Genomic DNA, 24,170 nt, shown 5'->3' with positions numbered 1-24,170 from the left:
CTGATAAAATTGATTTGCACCAAATATCAATTTTCAGTCAAATGTGGGTTTTGCAAAATCTTACAAAAAATTTGCAAAAATTTAAACTAAGCCCTCAGCTATAGAAGCAGTTTTTCTAATAGTGAATTATATACATTTTAACATCTATATAATTAGGGGAACGACAGACAGCTGACTGAAATTATTTGTTGCAAATAAAGGTCAGATATGGCCCAATGCACTTAAAAAAAAAGCTAGAAAAAACTTCTTTATAAACTCAGTAACAATGTTGAAGTATCCTATTCATCTTCATGGATAGTTGCTTTTTGAGCTTGCCCTATGATGTGTTTAGGTACAATGATCCTAGAAAATAGATCAGTTACCTATTTCTTTCATGTATAGTGAATGGTTTAATTAGGTCTACTTATACCATTTATATTACTTATTATCGAATTGGAGTTAGACATACATGTATTGTTATTATATCCTTCTTACTATTAATAGTGGTCAGCTGATGTCATTTAAACCTATGGGTGTTAGTAAGTAGTTCAAATTGTTGTATCAGTTGTAAGGGATCCAAGCCTCATACAAAAAGGGAAACCCTCAAAAAAGGTTGACTTGAGAGTTTATTTGTGGTATATCTACAATGAAAACTCTATATGATATTAAATGTGTGAAATTCTAGAAAGTTAATCAGATTTAATAATACTCCTAGTAAACAGGTACTAGAATTTAGGTCAAGAATGTGTCGCATGTTCATGTGGTAGTCATTTCTGAGTTTCTGTGTTTATTTGTTTCAGGTCCAAGTGAGAGAAAGTGTGAAACATGTCCTAAATAAAAGATTCCCCTGTAAATAAAACATATTCTTGTGAAAAACTACTCTTAATCTGTGATAATGAAGAAGAAAATGGTAACTCAGGCTAAACTTCAATATTATCGTCATAATTATTGTTTAGTATGTATGACTGGAGTTTTAGGATGTAGATGGCATCGTTATAAACAATCCACCAGGGACAGTCGCAAGGTGAGTCTTTATTCTGATTTTATAGCAAGAAATTTTCAACAGAGTCTACATGACACGCTTTGAATTTTGAAAATAGAAGGTGATTGTGGTAGAAAACTTGTTAGATTACAAGAAAAAAAAAAATATTGAAAATCATACAAAAGAATTGATATTATAATCTAATTTTAATTAGTAGTTGTCATTTATCTCTAAATGGACAAGAAGTGCTTGTTTTTTTTTTTTTCAGCTATTGTACAATTATTAAACTTTATCATGTAATCAATGCTTAGTCATCTAAAGACTATCAATACTAATTTAACAGTTGCACATAATTCACATCAAAATAGTCATTGAAAATCATTTTGCTTACAATAATAAGAAGATGCAGTTAAAGGAATTTGAAAGAGGCTTTCTAAATTTTTTATATGTATCGGGGACACTGATAGCTTTTAATTGCACCATTTCAATTTTCGTTCCTCCCCTTTAGTGCGGTCATAAAACTTAGTTTAAGTGGAATTGCAAGAACTACAAACATCGGAATGAAAATTTGAATGGTGCAAATTGATGCTATCAGTGTCCCCGATACACATGAAAAATTTAGAGAACCATTTTACAATCCCTTTAATGTTCTTGCACTACTTTAAGTAAATGATTGTGGGACTGTTGCTTTAATTTTTTCAATGAGACAATTTTGCTGAATTTGATTAGGAATTGTCCAGAATAAGACACAGGTGAAATATATGTTAACCAATCACATTCAGACATGGTTAGGTGCAGTTATCTTATCCCTAACTATTTTAATTTATTCAAATATTTATAGGGTGTGGGTATATTAAAAATATATATCCTGTTAGAAATAAACATTGTCATAAACGTGTTTCTTTATTTGATTAAACTAATGACAATTATAATTGTGATACACAATATTTTTGAATGAATTATGATTTTTGAGATATGAAGATTATTGGTATTGATCTGTATATTAAGTAATTATAAAATTCCTTGTCATGATAAATAAAAAAAAGAAACGTGGAAAACCAATAAAAGTTGAGGATGAGTTTAGCCCACCTGTAATGTCAATCTATTATTTATTATCACCGTTAGTTATGATAAAACTCTTGTTATTTGCTTCACTTGTATTGTATAAGGGATCAAGGGAGGGAATTTCAACATGCTCTTTGACTTCTTTTGTTCATGATTTCCTACGCACGTTATTGAATATTCATTGTACAGGTTTATGCGTGAACGAAAGGACCTTAATTTTTATTATGCTCTACCTATTTCACTGTAGTGAATAAACTATGTTTTTTGGGGTCAACCAATACAAAGTAGTAAAATTGAAATAGTGTGAAGTCATAACTATTTTGTCTGTCAATAGTATTGGTGTTAATTTGTGTGAATCCTGGTCTCAGTTGACTTGTTTCATTTCAAATATTTTCTATCATGGATGTGGAGGAACATAAAGTGGTTAATAGGAAAAATAAACGGCCAGAATTCAAGGTCAAATGGGTTAGTAAAAATTATATTTTTTTGTATTAATTGAGAAGAAGACGGATGAATAAATCTTTAATGAAAATGAATAGATATGCCTAGACTTGCAGTAAGTAACAAGTTTATGGCCTTCCACACCTGTATTTTATAACAATATTTTTTAAATCATTTAAACAGTATGATAACAGATATTTATGTATTGTTCATGTTACAGCATGAAATTGCATAATGTCCTTTTTACTTTCATATTAATTTGAATTTCTTAAATGATTCAGTATTTAGTTACAAGTAGTTTTCAATTGAATGACTTCTGGAGTTTTTGCTGATTGTCATTACACAAAACAATTGTGTAAAAATAGATTAGTGTAGTGAAAAAATTGAAAAATATCAAAAAAATAAGAATGTGTTAAAAGGTTCACCATGGTGCAAACCTCTTCTATTATATTAGTATTGTAATTTAGATGATGATCAATCATAATTTCACTGATGATAATTTATCTTTCACCTATATATAGCACCTAGATTAGTTTTGAACACAATATAAGAAAATTATGAGTTGATTTATATTCCCTACCTCTATCTTTATGATGAATTGCCTTTACTGGAATGGACAGTTCATTTGTATTAACACAAACACATTTTTCGGTGTTATTTCATATCTTATTTGTAAACCAGAATTTTAATGACAAATTTCGATGCTTGGAAAATTCAATGAAAAGCAATTTGTAACGCTTCAAACATGATAGCTTGTAGTAAAGTAAATAGTAAGTTTATTCATAAATAGTCATGCTAGAGGTCTTCAATGATATTTTATCATTATTGCATCATCTGCTTTCAAACAATCAATAATGTCTCTAAATTCAACCTTCTGTTGTCACACTCTATATTATATGCTATTTGATGTAACATTTGTGGTTTGCACGTGTAAAAGTCAGTATTTTGAAAATGTTGCCATTTATATGAATAAACTTATTGGTTTAATAATGTCATTTTAACCTTTTCCTGGTTAAGTGAAATTACCTCCAACAAAAAACTATAATAATTATTAGTGAGAATTAGCATAATTTCTAATCTCTTTTTGGTTATTAAAAGCAAATTTAAACATGTGGCTTGTAGCAACACTTATAATGTTCAATTTGGCTTCTTAGTATTTCTGTAATATCTTTTTTCTGGGCAACTTACTGTAAGTCTTTAAGTGTTGACATTTGGACAGGTTCCAACTTCCTGTGTCTGATAGTGTGATATCATTGTTCATATCCAGTTATACAAATGACCATATAAAGTCATATATCTTATCACATAATATAAGTAATTAACAGAATTTACCTATGTTTATGTTATTCATTTGTAATCTATTAAGTTTGAAATTGTTATAAGAAACTAAATGATATGAACAATGTCTAAAGGAAAGTTTCTATAATGTTCAAAATAATTTACACACAAAAGTTAAGAATTACAATGTTTCTGATTTCAGGCCTCAATACCTATATAAGCACAAAATTTCATTTCCTCTATCATTTTCAAGTAAAGTTCTAAGCTTACATTCAAAAAGTACTTGTATAACTTATGAACTGAAGACTTTTATGTTACTAAAAAAATAAACACTACCAGTATTACTTTAACACTGAAAACATTACTAGTTTTTGGAATAATCAGAATAAATAAGCTTATAAGCTTTAATCTGACTTTCATTGAATAGAAATAAAACGATGGAGTATAAAATGTCTTGTGCCATCAAGTGAGTGAATGAATGAGTTGATAAAGTCATTATAAGACACAGTTATCTCTTGTTTTATACTAATCTTATTAATTATTGGTAAGATGAAAACCTCACCTCAACTTCAACTCCTCTAGAATTTTAATTAGGAAGTTAAGTTTCAAGTTGTTTTAGTATATATGTTTAGGAAGTGTGTGGAGTATAGTAGGTTGGTATTTAACACTGAGAACACTTCGTGATAAACTTATAACAATCTGGAAGGCAGCAAAAAACACACTGTTTATTATTGTTTCTAGTCATTTGTTGACAAGGTGTGGTGTAAATAATCACTTGGTTCCTTACGGCTGGTGAATACAGATTTAGATTTATTCAATATTAGAATTGATTGAATTTCTGTAACATTTGCTTCTGTTAATATAGTGAATGCGAAAGTGATTATAAGTGAGTGACTTAGTGATTTCATACAGACATCATTATTGCTGAACAAATTGAAATCATTGGATTATTGAATTAGTTTAATTGATTTTAATAATAAATAATGATGAAGAAGATCTTATTCAGAAATAAGGTAATGTTTGGATATTACATTGACATTGTTGATGAGTGTTGTCAATTATAGAAACATCTTTTTACTTATTTTATCATGAATATTCAATACTGAAATAGAATTATATGGTATAAGCTTATTTTAATATGATCATTTGATTAGGTGATAGTGCATCCTTTATGGTTCAGGGGTAACCAACCCATTTAATCAGATGTGGATTACCACAGGAGGCATCATGGTATAACAGAAAATTATTTATTATAAGACTAGAGAAATGGTACATCAACAAGAATATTTTCAGATCAGCCTATGTCAGCATTTGTCAACTTTTTAGTTTAATTTCTTAGTTCCCAACTTTTCTTTATAATATGATATGACTTTGATGTTAGTAGTACTGCAAGATTTACTATCTTGACTGTGATATAAGATGTCATTACCATATTCTGTTAACACCATATACCTTGTTGACAAAAATATTCCACTTTTCACTTTCTCATTTAAATAAACCACTCAATAAACTATTCTCATATCAGAATTTACCTTCACATGAAGTTTGAAAAATTTTAACTAGACTCAGTCTTGCATAATACATCTTGAATTAGACTTTAGATATTTCTACGACTTTATTGCCAAAAACATGAATAAAAGGAAAACTATGAAACAAGACTACAAAAATTTAAGTTGTGTTTATTTGAGCGTAAGATATAGCTACAAGATACTACAATAGAAGATGTAATCTTATATAAAATGATGTTAAGAAGTTAGGCTAGACTTGAAGGTGTATATTTTGACCTTAATGTCTCAATAGAAGAAGAAGGTGTGGATAAAATGACATTTGCTATTTATTTTGGTGTAGTTAAAGGATAGTGTTTCAAAATCTTTTTTTTTACTCAAATCTTAAGAATCTTATATAATACTCTACAAATTTACATTCCATTGTTCAAACTTCAGTTGAATAACTCAACATCTACCAGATTTACATATTAAATAATACACTATTATGACTTGACAAAGATATTGTGTAAGTGGGAAGAGCGAATAAAAAGAGTGGTCCACACAAATATTTCTATAATGACATACCTACAAATAACTTGGTAATAGTGTTGCAATTTAATTCTTTAATCTTTTAAAGCACCCTGCTCTATGGGTGGTTTCCTTGCTTGTCTTTTATTATGATCTGCGACAGAAATATGGTTTTTGATAGGTCAACATATAAGCTTAAGTATGATGGGTTATATCTAGATATTGTCAAGTAGATAATTACTGAATACCTTAAAGAAATATGCTTACTCAGTGAACATAAACTTTTAATCTCAAACTTGGCCAATAAGACTAGATATATTCATAACATAGAATCTCTTTGATATTCAACGAAACCTTCAAACGAATTAATTCAAGTATTGAAAAAAGTTCCAAAAATGTCAACGTTTTCTAATAATTACTGATAGTTTTATAGATACATGTAATTATTTGAAAGGGATTTTGTTGTATGATTATGACACTATGTAAGAATACTGTTATTGACTAAGTTTGAGAATTTGAATTTTCTGCTCTTTCTAAGAGGTAGTATTCCTTTAAACAGTCTTAAGATCAATATGATTTGAACTACTGAAGATATGTTAAGTCAGGATGTAAGGTTCTCATTACAAGAAACACCCACTCAATCATTTGGCAAGCCACCATTTCAAATAAAGTGTGAAAGAAAAATTAGTGAGATCATATAAAAGAGTGGTATTTACTAGTATTTTGATCATTTTATGATAACATAAGTCTGTAAGCTATGATGTAAGGTAGAAATAAGATCCAGGTGTCAGTTTTTATCTAAAAGCAACCAGAACTTCTTTATGTTGGTGATATCTGGAATTTGTCTGTTGGTGATGTTCTGATGAATGATCAGATATTAAAGAAACATGTCCTCATATATAACATTCATGAGCTAAATTTTGGGCATTTATATTCACACTAAATCAGAATATTCATTCTGTAAGATTGATCCTCCCAAAAAATGTAGCCATGAAATGAAATATGTGAGCCACAATTTTGACTACTCTATGGTTATCATTTGGACTTGATTAAAAGTAAAAATCTTTTGGGTTGAAATATATCAGTATTATTCAAGTGTTGGATATGTTTTTTTAAAGATAGGTGGCTCAGTGAGTTAGACGCTTGCTCGCTAACCTGAAGGTCCATGGTTCAATCCCGGCATAGGTCGAGATAATACCTTCGGACTTTTCAACCCGGTTTCCCCCTGTCAGTGATGCAGGTACGGGGGGCTGACATGGAAAAAGCGTCTAGTCGTTCGGATGGGACAATAAACCGAGGCCCCGTGTGCTACAGGTTGTGCACGTTAAAGATCCCTTGAAATCGAAAAAAGAGCAGGCTAATGTCGCTGTCCTGGCAAAATTTCCCTCATTGCACCCTATATGGCGTTGCCCGTCTTTATTAGCCCACATGGTGCAGAAAAGTAGGACGTAAAACTCCATTCATTTCATTTCATTTAAAGATGATACAGTTATCTCACTAGATATATTTCCCAGTATCTAGCAGATAATTGATGATACAATAGAGTAAGGATGGGAGTTTTATATAGAAATTATGATGAGCTGACAAACGGCCGACCCTCAGAAGAACTGGCACAGGCATCAGAATTTTTGTTACCTTGAGGAGGATTCAAACCAACAGCACCTAATGGTAATAGCCTAGCAAACAACAATTCAACGCGCTACCGACTGAGCTATTGCACTACTCTTTGATTTATTGTCCAATAATATTAACAGTATGACATTATATATTAATAGGCTATAGATATATATAAGTTTACTTACTTCTTGGAGAAGTGTTGTATATATGTATACTTACTTCTCCTGCAACAGTTGGCATCACAGTTGGCATGACATCTAAAAGGGGACATCACTTTCCTTGATTTGATGTTTGTTTCCTTATGTTCACTAATTAAATTTTGTATTGATTAAATTCCTACTCATTAAGTTAATTTAAGACTATGCTAAGTGTTTAATGATTTTGTTATAAATAGAATTTGAGGATTTTTTTTAAGTAGAATTTGACATTTTGACTTTAAGGAAGTGCACTAATTTTGGCTATTTCGAGTATCCTTTCTAAGAGGACCCAAGTGGATTTTCCAAGAACCAAAATAGTTTTGGCTAAATTGATGATGATGATGGTATGAAAGTATTAATATACTTAAAGGCTGTAGTGGTTAATTATAACCTATTAACTTTCTGAGATTTAAATTTCCTGATGAGCCAGTTTATTAAATAGGTCTAATGAGAACATGAAAAGAACATTAAAGATTTTGTATCAAGTGATTAACCATCCTTGAAATATACTTCCAACTGAGAGTTAAATAAAGCAGACAGAATATCAATACTAGAGACACACCTCTGGAAAGTAGAGTTCAAATTGGTACTTACAACTTTCATTGAATTACTGAACAACTGTTACAAATTATGCAGAAGATAGATTTGTAGTTATATTTCTGTTCATTCAACGGGTTTACAATATTAGCTACCAACTAATGGCCCATGTGCACAATGTTAGTAGAATTGATAAAATTTGAAATCTTGACTTGCATAGTTATTTTTGTGTGCGATAATTGGAATGAAACAATGTGTAATTAATGGAAGAATGTGTTAATGTTCTTTGTCCACTTTTTGTTTCAGTTGTCACAGATCAAAACTTTTTTACACCTACACAAAATAACTTGGGTACTTGTCAATTCAATCAATTCAATTCTCCTGCAAAGCATATGTGATGCCTTGAATTGAATTTCATGTGGAACAAATTTTGAAATCTGAAATGGTTTACAAATAGCAGAAATTTAACTACATCAGCTTCTGTTTAATAGAAAATCTTAGAAAAATTGAACTGAGTGTTTTGAGAATGCTGGGAGCACATTTCATATCCTCTGGAGAGTAACCAAATTGTTTCTTTTTTGTTAATCTACAACCAGCCATTTTTTTCATGAATAATGTGTCATCTAATTGATCAATTTGTGATAAAATATAGGGTTTCCTTTGACACTGAATTAAAATAAGCCTGGGGCCAGTGTCTTAAAAAATATTTTCAATGTTCTTACACCTATCCTAACTTTTTATTCTAAGTTTCAATTAAAATAGGTGTTGAAGCGCTAGTCAAGGTTAAATACTCTATTCATTAACCATTGCCTTTAAAGTGAGGATTAACTACTACTACAAATCCCATTAGTTTAATCCTACCTTAATTATCACTAAAGAATAGAGAACCAAACAATGATGAAGTTAGTGCTTAGATAAACAAACTATCATGATCTGATAATTATTGCTAACTTATTAATGGTGATTAGGTACATTACTACCTCCATAAAAATGTCGAACTCAAGAGGTACAGAGATTGTTAGGCATAAAACTGTAGGAGCTTTGTCAGGAATGTGGTAATTTGGATTTGATTTATGTTAAGTTATGTTAGTATGAGATTAACTGTAGTTCTCGGTACCGTTCAGTAGTTTGTTGTTTCTACCAAACCATCTGAAGTTGGATTGAACAAGGAATATAAGTAACTGTGAATTAAATGTTTTGAGTAGTGTTATTATTAAAGTGTGAAATAGATCTTGATACATAGAAGATATGTTACATCTATTTCTATTTGGTACCATAGGAAAAGCTTTTAGAACTAAGGTAATTGTAACTGTTATTTTTATATTTATGTTAGTTTTATGTAAAATCAAGGGTTTTACTGCAAGCCAGTCAGTCATTACTCTTATAAGAACACAAGGTCTCTCAAAGCGTTATATCTCTATTGTCACTGTACTTTGAATTTAAGTTATAATAATGTTAATAATGATACATTGGTCAGAATTAAGTCCATTACACCAAAGTAACATTAGGGGTGCCCATGTTGATAAACATATAATGTATAATATAAATACCAATAACCAAAAAAGCACCTTGAGTATCATTTGCATAAAAGTTGTGTACATGAGATAGACATTTTAAGAAAATGTTAAATAGGTATAACAATTGGTATTCTCCTTTTGACCAAAATGAAATGTAAGAATAAGCTAATCTAGAGGTTTTGCATGGGCACTTCAAATTTTAGATACATTCATGCCCAATAATGGTTCTTTCTTTAAAATTGAAGTAACAACAAGCAATATGTGATAGATTATTTAATCTCTTTATATTGTTTGAGCTATATCAGCTGCAAATAAAATATGTAGCCAACTGCATCCCTTTAGGGATTTTTTTTTTATCATTATTGTATGGAATTTTTTTTTCCTGTTAGTCTTATCTTGCAAATTGATGATAAAACTTGAGACTAATTTATTAGAAACAAGTGGAATTGTTTAATTTTATATAAAAAGTACAGACTCTGATTGTTTTTGTGGAGATAAGACTTGGCATCAATTCATTCTAATTAAAATAATCTGTAGGTTGCATATATTCTACATCATATTGTTTAGATTTATTATTCTTTGATAAGATTTAAATAATAACAAAAGATGTCCAGAAATACATTTACCATTTATTTACTTTATACTTGAACAAGTTATTTATTTTGTACAACTGAATGTACAGCCTGTCCTTTATGATATTTGATGGTGGTCTTTTCTTATTATATTGAATATTTCTTACTATTTATTTTTATAATCATGTCTAAGCTTTACATTTGTAATAGCAAAATTTCAATGAACACATTTAGAATTTCCTTCGATCATAAATGTAGTAACTCACAGAAATATATTAACATGTTGATTTTAATTAAAACAATTCATTGTGATGTGAAAAATACTGTGTGATGTTATTGAATGGAAGCAATGGCCTGTTACTAAGAATGCTCACGTTTGAATATCCTCCACATTTGTGGAAACCTAGCAAAATATCTTATAAACCAAGGTTTATGGCACTGTAGCAATTCGGAACAATGAAAGTGGCACTTCAGCTTATTTACTTGAGAAACTCTGTTATAAACAATAAACGTTGCCTTTGATAAAGACAATCCTCTCAATTCTGGCTTTGTAAATGTGTAATCATGCCAGATTTTTTTGGTCTTTTACAATGTTTTTTTTTTTATATTTTCAGAGAGATTTACTATGGTTTACATTATTTGTAATAACATTCCTCTTTATCATATTCTATTTCTACTTCTGGTTAATTGCTAAAAACAGTTTTGATGACTTAAATTGGTAAGTTACTTTGTTTTTGTTTTCATACATTTCCTATATCAACCTTCTAATAAGCATGAAACACCATGTCCTAATTTAGGATATCAGTAACCCTTTATTCATGATGTTACCAGTACAAACTATGGTTACCTTTTTGCCATTTGGTGAAGTATATTTTATAAAAGCAGACTTTCAAGGTTTCTTTCTAAAAATTTCAATTTCAATTTATTGATATTTTCAGGCAAATGTTTAAACTTATCAAGTCATGGGTACCATGGTATAAGATAATGTTAGGTTTAACATGTGCAGCTTTTGGTTACATGTTTATTGTTATGGTAAGTATAGATTTCAACTTTTTTCATTGGTCACCAATCATTAAAATGAATTGTTGAACAGACTGATGGACCTTATCTAAGAAGAAAAGCTTTTTGGTTTCAGTTTTTATGAACAAATCAATCTGCAGGCTGATTTAAATGACTTGATTTTCAGCCCTAATCCATTCAATTGATAGTCAGAGATAAAAATATCTATGAAATTTATTTTAAACTGGTCGCAATTTTATTGATTTCAGTCATAATAGATATAATTATAACTCAATAGCACACAAATAAAACAAAGTGCCCAATATTTCAAATATATTTCTCCTCTTATCACAGATTTCAATTAGAAATATTGAGCACATTGTTTTTAATTAACCCTTTTAAATCATATTCTTCATGTATTATTTAAAACATTTTAACAAATGAAAATTTTGCATACCATCTCTTTAACTTAACTAACCCCAGCATGATTTTCTACTCAAAAGAATTATTTTTGTTTATTAAAACTGAATGTATAAATCTAAATAAGAAGGATTTATAATGTAATATAAGTCATTGAAATCTGATATAAGTAAATTATGAAATAACTGATATATATATCATTATAATATGAGTGACTTTGAATATTTATTAACCTTATTATACTAATTTAAATTAGTTATATTTGTAATAACTCTTTCTTACATATTTAATATGTTTTTATCATAACAAGGTCAAGTTAGATACCATTCAGGTCATATTTATTGTCAGTAAGATCTTTGTATGCAAATATGATTTGTTTATTGGATTATCATAAAGATGTATCCCTCTAAATAATTGCTTTTATCAGCGAATAGAGCTTAATTTCAGCTATCCTTAACACTTTGCAAATTCAAATCTGAATTGCTGTTCATTTACAAATAATCAAATCCTTTGAGAAATCATGAGAGGTTCTAGACTGTTGTACTTTCAGACCAGTATTGACAATCTCAAAGGCAGTAATGACACTGATATCATTGATATCTGCCTGATAAAAAGTTAATAACATCCTTGAAGAGTCCAACCTTTTCATTCATTGTATTATTTTGTTAGTAGAGAACCATACTTGGATTTTTAATTATGAAGAGTGATACAGAAAGCTGAAATTGGGGTAAATCAGCTTGTTAAGCAAATTTTCTAAAATCCCGTTTCCAATTAATTAATATGTTAATGAAGATAAAGTGCAAGTAAAAATAAAGTAATTAAATGAAACTCATTAATATATGTATATTAAATACAGAGTGATAGAATTTCAGATGTTTAACCTTTAACCTGACAACTGTATGTTTTGATGTAAAACAAATTGTTTATTATCTAGATTGATAGTAGTATGTGTTATAGATGTTTATTCTAGATCTATATACAAACATCTATATATTAATGATCTTGATATTTGAAGATGAGGAAAACAAGAGTTTGATAAGAGTTTGATTGTTGTAGATGTCATTTTCCTTAAGGAAAATGTCTTTTGTCAATCTCTCATTTAGTCTTGTAATTTTGAAAAGTGTACAAATAATAAGGCCTTAATTATTAAGATAAAGTTAGAGGTAGCCAAATTAGTTGAACTTAATATCACAAATAGAAATAGAGAAAATCAGCTGTTCTGATGAGAATGTAATTTTAAGTGTATTATTACAAGCTGCAGCTGCATTAATTCACCTTCTCAATAACAGATGATTTCAAGAATAAGTACTGCTAGTTGCCAACTCTTCTGAAATAACAATCAAAGTCTGAATTTCATCAAATGAAAGGGATACATCCTTTGAAAAAAATAAAAAGGAAATGAGTTTTTACATCTTACTTGTTGCACCTGTTTTGCTAATTAGGAGGGGCAATGCTATGGAGTGTGTGATGAGTAAATTTTATCAGGATCTTTCATGTGTTGATATATCTGAAGGTTTTATCTGGACCCATGCCTGCCTTGGCCAGGTTAGTGAGCAAGTGTCTAAATCTGAGCCACCTCAACTCTTTAACCAAAAATTTAAAAAGCTGCAATCTGCAATCAATTTTTGATTTTGTGTGGAGAAATATTATATTTATGTAATAGTTAATTTTAATATTTTTTTCAGTTTTTGTATTTATGTCATGCATATCATGGTCATCAACTTTATATCCATCCAATACATATTGTATTGATAATTGCCACGTTATTGTGTTGTGTTGCTATGTGTATAGCATTAGATAACCAGTGGGCCACACAATTCTATGTTCTCTATTTATCATTAAAGGTAAGTCTTTAATATATCTTTTTATTTATAAATGGTTTAAGAAAGTTTGATATTTTCGTGGTAATCGCAGCATGTATCAGTTTAAAGAAAACGGTTAATTGAAGCGTCTTGGTGATGGTTTTGTCCAAACCTCCTCACAGAAACTTGATCTTATTTGCATGCAAAATTTTAAGGCATATATGACCAGCATGATTTTTGCAAAAAAGATTAAATTCATATTTTATGTTATGCTGTATTGCATTTGTGTGTGCAGCTAAAGGTAGGAATTCATTAGTGTGGGCGTTAGGAATCTTTTCAAGAAGGAGTGTTCTAGATTTATATTAAAGTTTATTGAAGTGCAAAAGGAAGTGGTTAAGAATAGAAGCATGTCTTTGAATGTGTAAACACTAAAATGTAAGGAATGTTTCTTTGAAATCAACATGTCATGATGATCTTGACATTCTAATTACCTTAAAGTAACAATCCAGATGTCTATATATATTATTGATTCTTATCTACAAGATAGAGACAGACTCTGATAGACTAGATATTTTATTCTCTACCCAGGTTGATGCAATTTATTTTTGAATAAATCTACCTTTAACATTTGCCTTCTCCCCAAAATATGTTATTGAAAACAGTTGTAGTATTGGTTCCATGTTCATGCTATGTCAAGCTATTAGGAAGTGTGTCTAGGTCTAATACCTTGATATCATTAGGCATTTTTTTTGGATCATTGAAGTTTGTAAATGCAGTGATCTGACTGGATTATTCACTTCAAATATAGCCAATCAGTGAGACCTAACAACTGTAAACAATAAGCTGTTATGTAACATTCTTTCTATTGATGGCTCTGAATTTCTGTCTTTACAAGCATACAATCAAATCAAAGTGAAGCATTCTCTTCAGATTCAAGGAAAGTGCCCGATGATATCAAGGTATTAGACACACTTATTATTAGCCTGACAAAGTAAAGATGTATCAGTACAAAAATGTAGCTTGCTCAGTTTTCCTCAGAAACTTATTCTTTTATTACTATAATTATTCCAGGTTACAGGACCATTCTTACAGATAGGCACTGTCATATTATTAACATCTTTAACATGGTTGATAGCTGGACAGTGGTATAAAATAAGAAACCTAGGTACAGTCAAAAAATTGTTAACACTCAATCTTTAAATTTTCCATTTTTATTTGCAATAGACCTATTCTTGACTCAAGGCACCCCAATGCTCCTCTCCCCACCTCCCACAGCGTATATATTATTCATCATTACTGAATGAAATTCTTGGATGAATGAGTCAATTATTATAAATTAAGTAATGAATTAAAAAGTCTGTTTGGTATTTCCTGTTCACTATAAGACTATGTAATTTAAGATAATATTGTGTAGTCTACAATTGACTATGAAATGTTAAATAAATACTATACTGTTTTCTTAACTTTTACCACATCTATCTGACATATTTTCTCTGAAACAACTATATTAATATAATGTAAACAAACATTAAATGTTTATTTATTACTGAATATTTGATTCTGGGTTAAGCCCAGAAATTCTCATTTGGTAAAATTTACCATTCTTGTCTGAATAAAATTTTCTGACTTTAATGTAGTCAGTATTTGAGAGGTTAATTTTTATCAAAAGCCCAACAGTCGCAGAGCCAAAGGGGGCAGCCCCAAAAGCAAGTTTTTCAGGCAAAATTCTCATAACTAGGTTTGAGATTCAGGCAACCTCAGATATCTCTGTATTGATGTTTTGAGCTCTATTTTAACAGTAAAAATATTTTGTTATTAAATTATCATTCAAATAGTTATTTACATAACTTAGATTTGTTAAGTTAAAAGGCAGGTTACTGAAAAAAAGTAGACTGTTGGTTTGTATAGGAAATATATGAATCTTGTTTGTTTATTTATGGTCATTAACCTGTATTTTTCAGCTATAAAATGGTCATTATTATTATTCTTTATTATTATAATGGTTGGTTTGTACATAACACCTCTTTATATCAAATCACCATGTGTTATATCTATAGAAGAATTACCACCAAAACCTAAATTACTCTCTCATAGAGGAGCATCACGAGTAAGTTTACTTCCATTTTCCATTTTCACCCTCATTGATCTATTTATAGTAATATTTCTATTATTTCTTATGTTGAACTGATATTCCACCTTTGAAGTATGATATATCAAGGCATGTTTATTATTTTTGGTTGAAAAGAGTGGCCACTAAATAGCTTTGTTTACCTTTTTTTTAGATTGCCCCAGAAAATACATTAATAGCATTCCAAAAAGCTAATGAAAGTGGAGTTTATGGTTATGAATCAGATGTTGTGATAAGGTATTTATTTATTATTTAAAACATAGAAATTTGCAAATTTTAGGTAAAAAATTCTTCTCCTTTCACTTTACTTTTAAAATTTGAAAACATATTGAGATAATCTGAGCTGTATTTACTGACATCTAATTCAGCAGTATTTTGACAATATTAAACATTATAACCATTTATAATTCAGTTTTGATTTTAATGCAATAACCAAATTTGATACATAACAGTTTTTATTTATAACACTGCAAAATCTATATAAATCTAAATAAAAATTCTATATGTATAAGGAAATAACTCATTTCCTTTTCAACTACAAATAATATTTTAAAAAATTGTGTTTAATTGAAAAGTTTAAGTAGTTTAACTTATACCCAGTCTATTAGGTTGATGATATTAGGAAGTTGCTAATTAATAAAACATTAAAATACCGTAACTAGGTTAGAATATAGGATATTGACGAGGTAAGAGTGAAATTGGTGTACAATGTATTAAAGATGGATTCCTTCAAGTCAGTTTCTAGAACCAATATCATAGTAACCTGATTTACTGGATTCTTTGGTTATAGTAAAAAGAACAAAGGAAGACAAAACTTTCCTTTAGGACATCCTTGATCTTAAGTGTAGGACCTGTTTTACTCAAATAATGATCTCTAGGTGCAAGTCATGCAAGTGTGAATTCTTCACTATTTATAGCTTTCTGAAGGCAGAGTCACATCAGAGGCAATTCTTTTGTGATTTTTTTTTTTAATCAAAATTTTGATATCCAGATATTTCCATGGATAAGATGTCAAGGACAGTCCAAATTATAATAAATATACTTACTACCTCAAAGTCTGTAAGAATTTTAATAGATCTTATAAAGTATAGTTGAAACTGATTGATAAGATTATGTTCTATAGCAGACAAATACAATGTACCTATAATCTATTTTTCTATTGTAGTTTTGATGGAGTCCCTTATTTAATGCATGATAGTACATTAAGAAGAACAACAAATATTAAAGATGTGTTCCCTGATAGAATAGATGATGATGTTTCTATGTTTAATATATCTGATGTCAAAAAATTAAATGCTGGAGGTTGGTTTTTAGAGGTAAATGTTTGTTTTTGGTTTTTGTTCTCTTTCGGATGACAAAGTTTGTATATGAAACATACATTAATGTTAATATGGTTGTATTTGGTTTCTTCGGGACATTTTGAATTGAATCATGGTTCAGTATAATGCTTCACCTAGAAATCTCAATATACCTGCTACAATGTTTTTCTGTTAAAATTACAATTATTGGTCCTAAAAACAGCAAAAGGAGATTCTTACATCTTTCATTAGATGGCTGGTTCAATAGAAATGTTTTTATTTGTTGTAGACTGATCCAATGTGGAGTGTAAGTAGTTTAACAGAAGAAGATAAAATTATATATAAAAATCAATCTATACCAACATTAGAAGAATTTATACAACTAGCAGTGGAAACTAATAAAATTGTTATCTTTGATTTACGTTTACCACCAATATATCATCCTTATTTCAACCAATCTATTAATATTACTATTGATGCTATACAGAGAGCTGGTCTCAAACTTCAAAATGTAAGATTATCTTGTATAGTTTAAAATGACGCCTACTTTGAACAGAAGATAAATTTATTTGTTTATGCCCATTGTAAGGGATGTAACTCTACTCAGAATTTGACATCATTAGCAGTATACTCATTGTCTTATACATTAAGCTTATAATTTATAATAATTTCTATAACAGCATTGCATGTCGAAACTTTGTATAACAAGAAATAAAAATAGAGACTAACCATTACAACTTCAAATCCCTATGGTTATAATGGCTTGTCTTCAGTATTTTATTCTACTAATTTCAGTTATGGTGGCTAGAAGATACAACTTTAGAAAGTCGAAAAGGTGTCAAATTAACAGCTGAAATGTATGAACCATTACAATACTTACATGATAATAATATAACTAATGTTAATGTACAGTATGATGAAATAACAGCAGATCAAATTAGGTAATACAACCTTTATATGTGGTTTATTTGAGGAATGGTGGTGGATGTTTCATTCTTATGGGAATTTAAACACATTTTTACTATGTGGAAAACTTGTTATGACATTGGTGTATTTTTCATTATTAATTCTTTGTTTCAAAGTTATGAATCATACATAGCTTTCATTTACTGTTCTCAATTATACCAACCCTTCCTTTGCCAAACACGCTAAATATCTTTACAGCATTATATAATCGAAGGCCTGCATTATTATTCATGTTATTATCAATGGGATAACTGATTCAAGTTATTATCAATGGGATAGCTGATTCATGTTATTATCATTGTGATAACTGATTCATGTTATTATCAGTGAGATAACTGATTCATGTTATTATCATTGTGATAACTGATTCATGTTATTATCAATGGGATAAGTGATTCATGTTATTATCATTGTGATAACTGTTTCATGTTATTATCAGTGAGATAAGTGATTCATGTTATTATCGGTGAGATAAGTGATTCATGTTATTATCAATGAGATAAGTGATTCATGTTATTATCAGTGAGATAAGTGATTCATGTTATTATCAGTGAGATAACTGATTCATGTTATTATCAGTGAGATAAGTGATTCATGTTATTATCAATGGGATAAGTGATTCATGTTATTATCAGTGAGATAACTGATTCATGTTATTATCATTGTGATAACTGATTCATGTTATTATCAGTGAGATAACTGATTCATGTTATTGTCAATGGGATAACTGATTCATGTTATTATCAGTGAGATAATGATTCATGTTATTATCAGTGAGATAACTGATTCATGTTATTATCATTGTGATAACTGATTCATGTTATTATCATTGTGATAACTGATTCATGTTATTATAAATGGGATAAGTGATTCATGTTATTATCAGTGAGATAACTGATCCATGTTATTATCATTGTGATAACTGATTCATGTTATTATCAATGGGATAAGTGATTCATGTTATTATCAGTGAGATAACTGATTCATGTTATTATCAGTGAGATAACTGATTCATGTTATTATCATTGTGATAACTGATTCATGTTATTATCAGTGAGATAACTGATTCATGTTATTATCAATGGGATAACTGATTCATGTTATTATCAGTGAGATAATGATTCATGTTATTATCAGTGAGATAACTGATTCATGTTATTATCATTGTGATAACTGATTCATGTTATTATCAGTGAGATAACTGATTCATGTTATTATCAATGGGATAACTGATTCATGTTATTATCAGTGAGATAATGATTCATGTTATTATCAATGGGATAACTGATTCATGTTATTATCATTGTGATAACTAATTCATGTTATTATCAATGGGATAAGTGATTCATGTTATTATCAGCAAGATAACTGATTTGTGTTATTATCAGTGAGATAATGATTCATGTTATTATCAGTGAAATAACTGATTCATGTTATTATCATTGTGATAACTGATTCATGTTATTATCAGTGAGATAACTGATTCATGTTATTATCAGTGAGATAACTGATTCATGTTATTATCAATGGGATAAGTGATTCATGTTATTATCAGCAAGATAACTGATTTGTGTTATTATCAGTGAGATAACTGATCCATATTATTAATATATGTAAATTATTACCTGTGCCAGGTATACTGAAGAACAACCAGTGCTTTCTTTTGATATGGGCAGTTTTGTAGTAAATTAAACTGGTAATATCATTTTATTGTTTTATTTTTTCAATGTAATTAATTGTAGAGAATATAAAGAAGATAATATAACAACTAATGTATGGTTAATAAATAGTAAATGGTTTTTATCATACTATTGGTGTATTGGTGCTGAGTCTATAACTACTAATAATTGTGATATATTAAGTCAGATGGAATCCCCAGTATGGCAATTAGTAAGTTTAATTTAAACATCATAAAATTTCATAATCTTTCTTTAAAGCCGGTTAACTTAACAATAACAATTTTTTTTTAATTGATACCTTTTTTTTTTTTAAATGATACCCCCCTTTTTTTATCTGATAACCCTTTTATTTTGACCTTTAACCAAATTGTTTTTTTTTTTAAGAAAGATAGATGGAGAAAATGATTATGTTTTCTGTCATCAATGTCAAATTGGAATATAAAATTTAAAACTTACTCAAAAAACTTAGACTGGTGTAGTAACCCTTACTTTCATTGTATTGTTAGATGATTTTTCTATCATAATTTGCACTTTTCCATGAATGACAGAAATTTTGTTTGTTATTTTTTTTAACATAATTACCATTGTTATATATTTATTTACAGGAACCAAGTAATTATTTGATATTATGGGTATCTATTGATGTTTTATCTGTGATAATTATTACTACAATATTTATTGTACACAGGTATATATCTTTTTTTTTTTTTTTACTAATATTTAAGCGTTACATATATATTGGGGTATTTTACCCTAAAATGGACTTGCCAAACTTGCGGTGCACATTTTTTACAGACAGTGACAAAAAAAATTTGAATTTTTCACCAAATGTCCAGTTTGCAATTGCACTATATTCGAAAATAAACAGTCGTTATAAGATTTTTGAGCATGAATCTTAATTCAGTGATTGGAAGAATATTATTTATTTGGGATACTTTATATATTTAGAAAGAATGCATAGCTTTCTACTTTGAAGATACATGATACTTATTACATGCCATGCATGGGAAGCAAACAAGACAAATGCTTAAAGTCATATTTTAGTTTGTGAATTGCATCTTTTCATGGCAAGCGTATGTTAAATGTTGAAGTCATAATGATAATAAAAAAATGTCTCATGATGTTATGTCATAAATTAAAATCTATTTGATTAATTACAGGGTACGATTATATGGAACGTCTTTCAGTCCAGAAACTATTTCATTGAATGCGGCCAAGAATGCTTATAAATCACGAACAATGAAAGAACAATTATTAGGAAGAGATGTGAATCATGATCCTTCAGATGATGTTGAGAGAAATGGTGTATTAAACAGACCTGCTGCATATTCTATGGCATCGTTACCAGGTGATAGTAGCTACAGACCATATTCAGAACATGTTGCCACAAGACCTGATGCTAAATATGAGCTAGAATAATGGTGCCAGGTATATATGTATGATTTGTATGGTTAAGGATCGTGTTGAAACTCTGTGCCATGTTTTTTAAGACATTATGTATCTTTCTTCCGTGGGTTGAAAAAACCTCAAGTATTTTTCTTTCATAGGTGTGAAAAAATCAGTATGTATCTTTCTTATTTAAGACAATACTTCTACTTAAGGTCCTGTCAAAATATACATCCTTTGATAAACTTATGTGAAAGTTTAGCACATAATTCATATTATTTAAAATAAGTTTCATACCTTTTCTGCTATGATCTGTCATACAATTTTTGACAAAATCTGTCCATTTTCTTTATATGTTGTGATGACCTTAAACCTGAGTGCTAAATTTCAACTTACACATTATTTTGATAAAATGCTTACATATAAACTGAAATTTAATACAATTTTATACGTAATTTTATATTTATTGCTAAAAATGCAATGTAACAACCCAATAAAAACCCTTAACAATTTACATTTTATATTTATATCATTTAACATAACTTTATTGGACCAACAAATACCATATATACCTCTAGAAATTATAATGATTCTTAAAAGAAATACTAATAAGTTTTAAAATATTCATCAGTAAAATCCAAGTCTTTTGTCATTATTTTTACTTATTCAATATGATTATATAATTGGATGTGCTGTAATAAAGGTCAGTAGTCTTAATATGATAATTTAAGCAAGAACCCATGTTTCTTTAGCAATCGTGTACACAGTTTATCACATTGTACTTCGTACACCGTTGCAAAAAGAACATGAACCCTGTTTCTTGGCAAAATATTTAAAAAAAAAGTGTGTAGTATTGTGCTTTCTTCAATACTAGTGTAAATGGTATATATAAGAGGTCTTCAACCATCCCTGTATTTGTAAAAAAAAAATTCAAAATTGAAAATGTTAAAATATTATGAAATTGAATATATTGTGAAATATTAATAGAAATGAAACATTAATAGAAAGGAAATTTAAAAAAATCAAAATATGAGAGTGAATTGTATGCTTGATGTTTAATTAACCCCTTATCTTGTAATTCACACCAGATCAAGGTTGTCTTAAAGGTAATAACTTCTTCCTTCAATCTTACAATTCCTTTCAATTTCTTGTTTAAGCATCTGAATTCTTTTTGTTCCATCAATAGTGCCACCTTTCAGAATGATATTCTTGAGTTTATCATCAGTTCATTCTTGTTGGATCTTTCATTCACTGGTTAAGATATTAAGTTAAAGGATTACTTTCATCAAAATGAACAAGTTTTAACAAGTTTTACTAATTATTTTGTTATTTTGAGTTTTATCAAAGTATTAGATGGAAATATCATTTTCTGTAGTTGATCAAATTAATCCTATAAAATAGTTGGTTTAGCTATGTGTAATAATCTTAAATGGCATTTTGAATTTTCAACAAAAATGTTTTTTGAATCTGGAAAATTAATTTACTAAATTCATTTGAATTTAGTAACCAAAACCCTGCAATAATAGAACTAGCTTGAGGATTACCAGAGAAACTTTATTGTTAGCTAAGATGTTATTTTGTTATATTTTGTTATATTTGGTTAATAGTTATGATTGTTATCATAGATTGTTATGTTATTATTTTTCTCTACTATAAGTTTTGTCTATTTTGATAAATGAATGATAGAAAATTTTATATGATTTTGAATAACACCAAAGATGGATGCCCCCAGTGAAAAGATATATTTGTATTACAGCCCTTGTAGCTCTTGAAATAAATACTTCTAAAAAACCAATTCTGATTTAAAGGAAGATCAAAATGTTTCATTTATTCCTTTGTCTGTTGGTGACTTTAATTGTCATCTATGATCTGACACAATTATTATAGAATACATGTTCAAGAGCATTAAAATATTCAACTAAATTCTCTGTGCAATGATAGAATGATTACTACATGAAGAATAGATAAATATTGAATTGTATTGTTATAATTTGAATTATGACAACTTTTGACACATTTGGCTGAACACCATTTAAAAATGGGTTTTATCAGATCATTGATGGCAAGTGTACTAATCCTCAAAAAATAAAATAAAATGAAAATGGAAACATGAATGAACATGAATCAAATTGACTCATAATTAAGAAGTATAAACCCTTGATAGAAATGTCCATATTATAAAAGTATTCAAATTTCAAATACTAACTAACCTAACATTACCTACTATTTGTAGTCTATATCCTTGTGTAATTTTTGTGTAACACATTGTACAGTATGTCAGAATATTTAATATTTTGATAAGGTTAGGTTGTCCAGGTCTGTGTTTTGGTATACATGGGACATGCATCTTCTATGTCCTCAAAATTTAAAAACATTGTTATCCAGGTAGTTTATTACTTTAAGGCTATTCATTAAGTTACTCAATATTTAATTTAAAATTTTATTTATTATAGCATATTATTCAAGAAAAGTTTGTGCATGTTTTTAAAAAAAATGCATGAAATATTGATTTTTAAATCATAAAAACTTGAAATAAGGCAAAGACATGTGATACACTTTTAACATTTTTGGAAATCATATCCAAATCAACAAATGTAATAAGTGATCAAATATATCAATATGTATTACTCTGACTAACATATCTATAAAACTGAGTTGTGTTTCTGGGGCATAATCAAACCTTTTTATTTTATTATACATGTACATAAATATTTAATTCAGAATAAATATTTCTAATAAATATATTTATTTAAATAACTAGACTTTTTCTTCATATTCATTATCAAGCGATTGAGATCAATTTGATTATGTGCTTGATTTCTAAAGATAGTTATAATGCATGATTTATAAACATAGATATTATATGGACGTAACAAAGTCTGCAGTGCTTGATTTATATACTGAACAGATAAAGAAACGTCTCAATTTTAGATTATTTGGACAATGTCGTGCACCATCAAATTTTTTGTTAATTTTGGTTGCGTTCGATTTAAGAATTGAGAACTTTGGTAACTGTCAGATGTCCTTGGGAGCAAGTTGTAAGTGATCCGGAGGAAAATCGAAATGCTCGTACCAGAGTTCTGTGTAAAACAAACTGGTGCCTTCTGAAAATTTAGTTGCTGTGAAGACTCGCTGTGGCACGTCTAACCAGGCCCGTAGCCTGACCAATAATCCTGGGTGGGCAAACGTGCAATCGAGGGGGGCAATCTAGCAAAGCACCTTGACAGACGATTAAACGTCGGGAAACGGACTTTCACGGAGTATTTTAGATTCGAGATTATTTTTGTTAAAA

At 28.9% G+C, this 24,170-nt stretch overlaps 1 protein-coding gene across 1 annotated transcript; it reads left to right on the top strand.

Moving 5' to 3' along the window:
* Positions 1–886: 886 nt before the first annotated feature.
* LOTGIDRAFT_225182 (hypothetical protein) lies at positions 887–23,632 on the top strand (the record flags this gene model as incomplete). The annotated part of the gene is made up of 13 exons (XM_009049350.1): positions 887–1,003; positions 10,815–10,918; positions 11,139–11,232; positions 13,305–13,463; positions 14,493–14,586; positions 15,383–15,528; positions 15,704–15,786; positions 16,715–16,865; positions 17,137–17,358; positions 17,643–17,788; positions 19,556–19,703; positions 20,098–20,180; positions 20,653–23,632. 13 exons carry the CDS (start codon positions 887–889, stop codon positions 20,909–20,911), a joined length of 1,806 nt encoding a protein of 601 aa, XP_009047598.1. The 3' UTR covers positions 20,912–23,632.
* Between the last annotated feature and the right edge of the window lie 538 nt (positions 23,633–24,170).

This window comes from Lottia gigantea (assembly GCF_000327385.1).
Source record: "Lottia gigantea unplaced genomic scaffold LOTGIsca_134, whole genome shotgun sequence".
In the NCBI taxonomy this organism is placed as follows: Eukaryota; Metazoa; Mollusca; class Gastropoda; family Lottiidae; genus Lottia; species Lottia gigantea.
The sequence above is the reverse complement of the archived record's forward strand: the minus strand, read 5'-3'. Positions and strand labels throughout refer to the sequence as shown.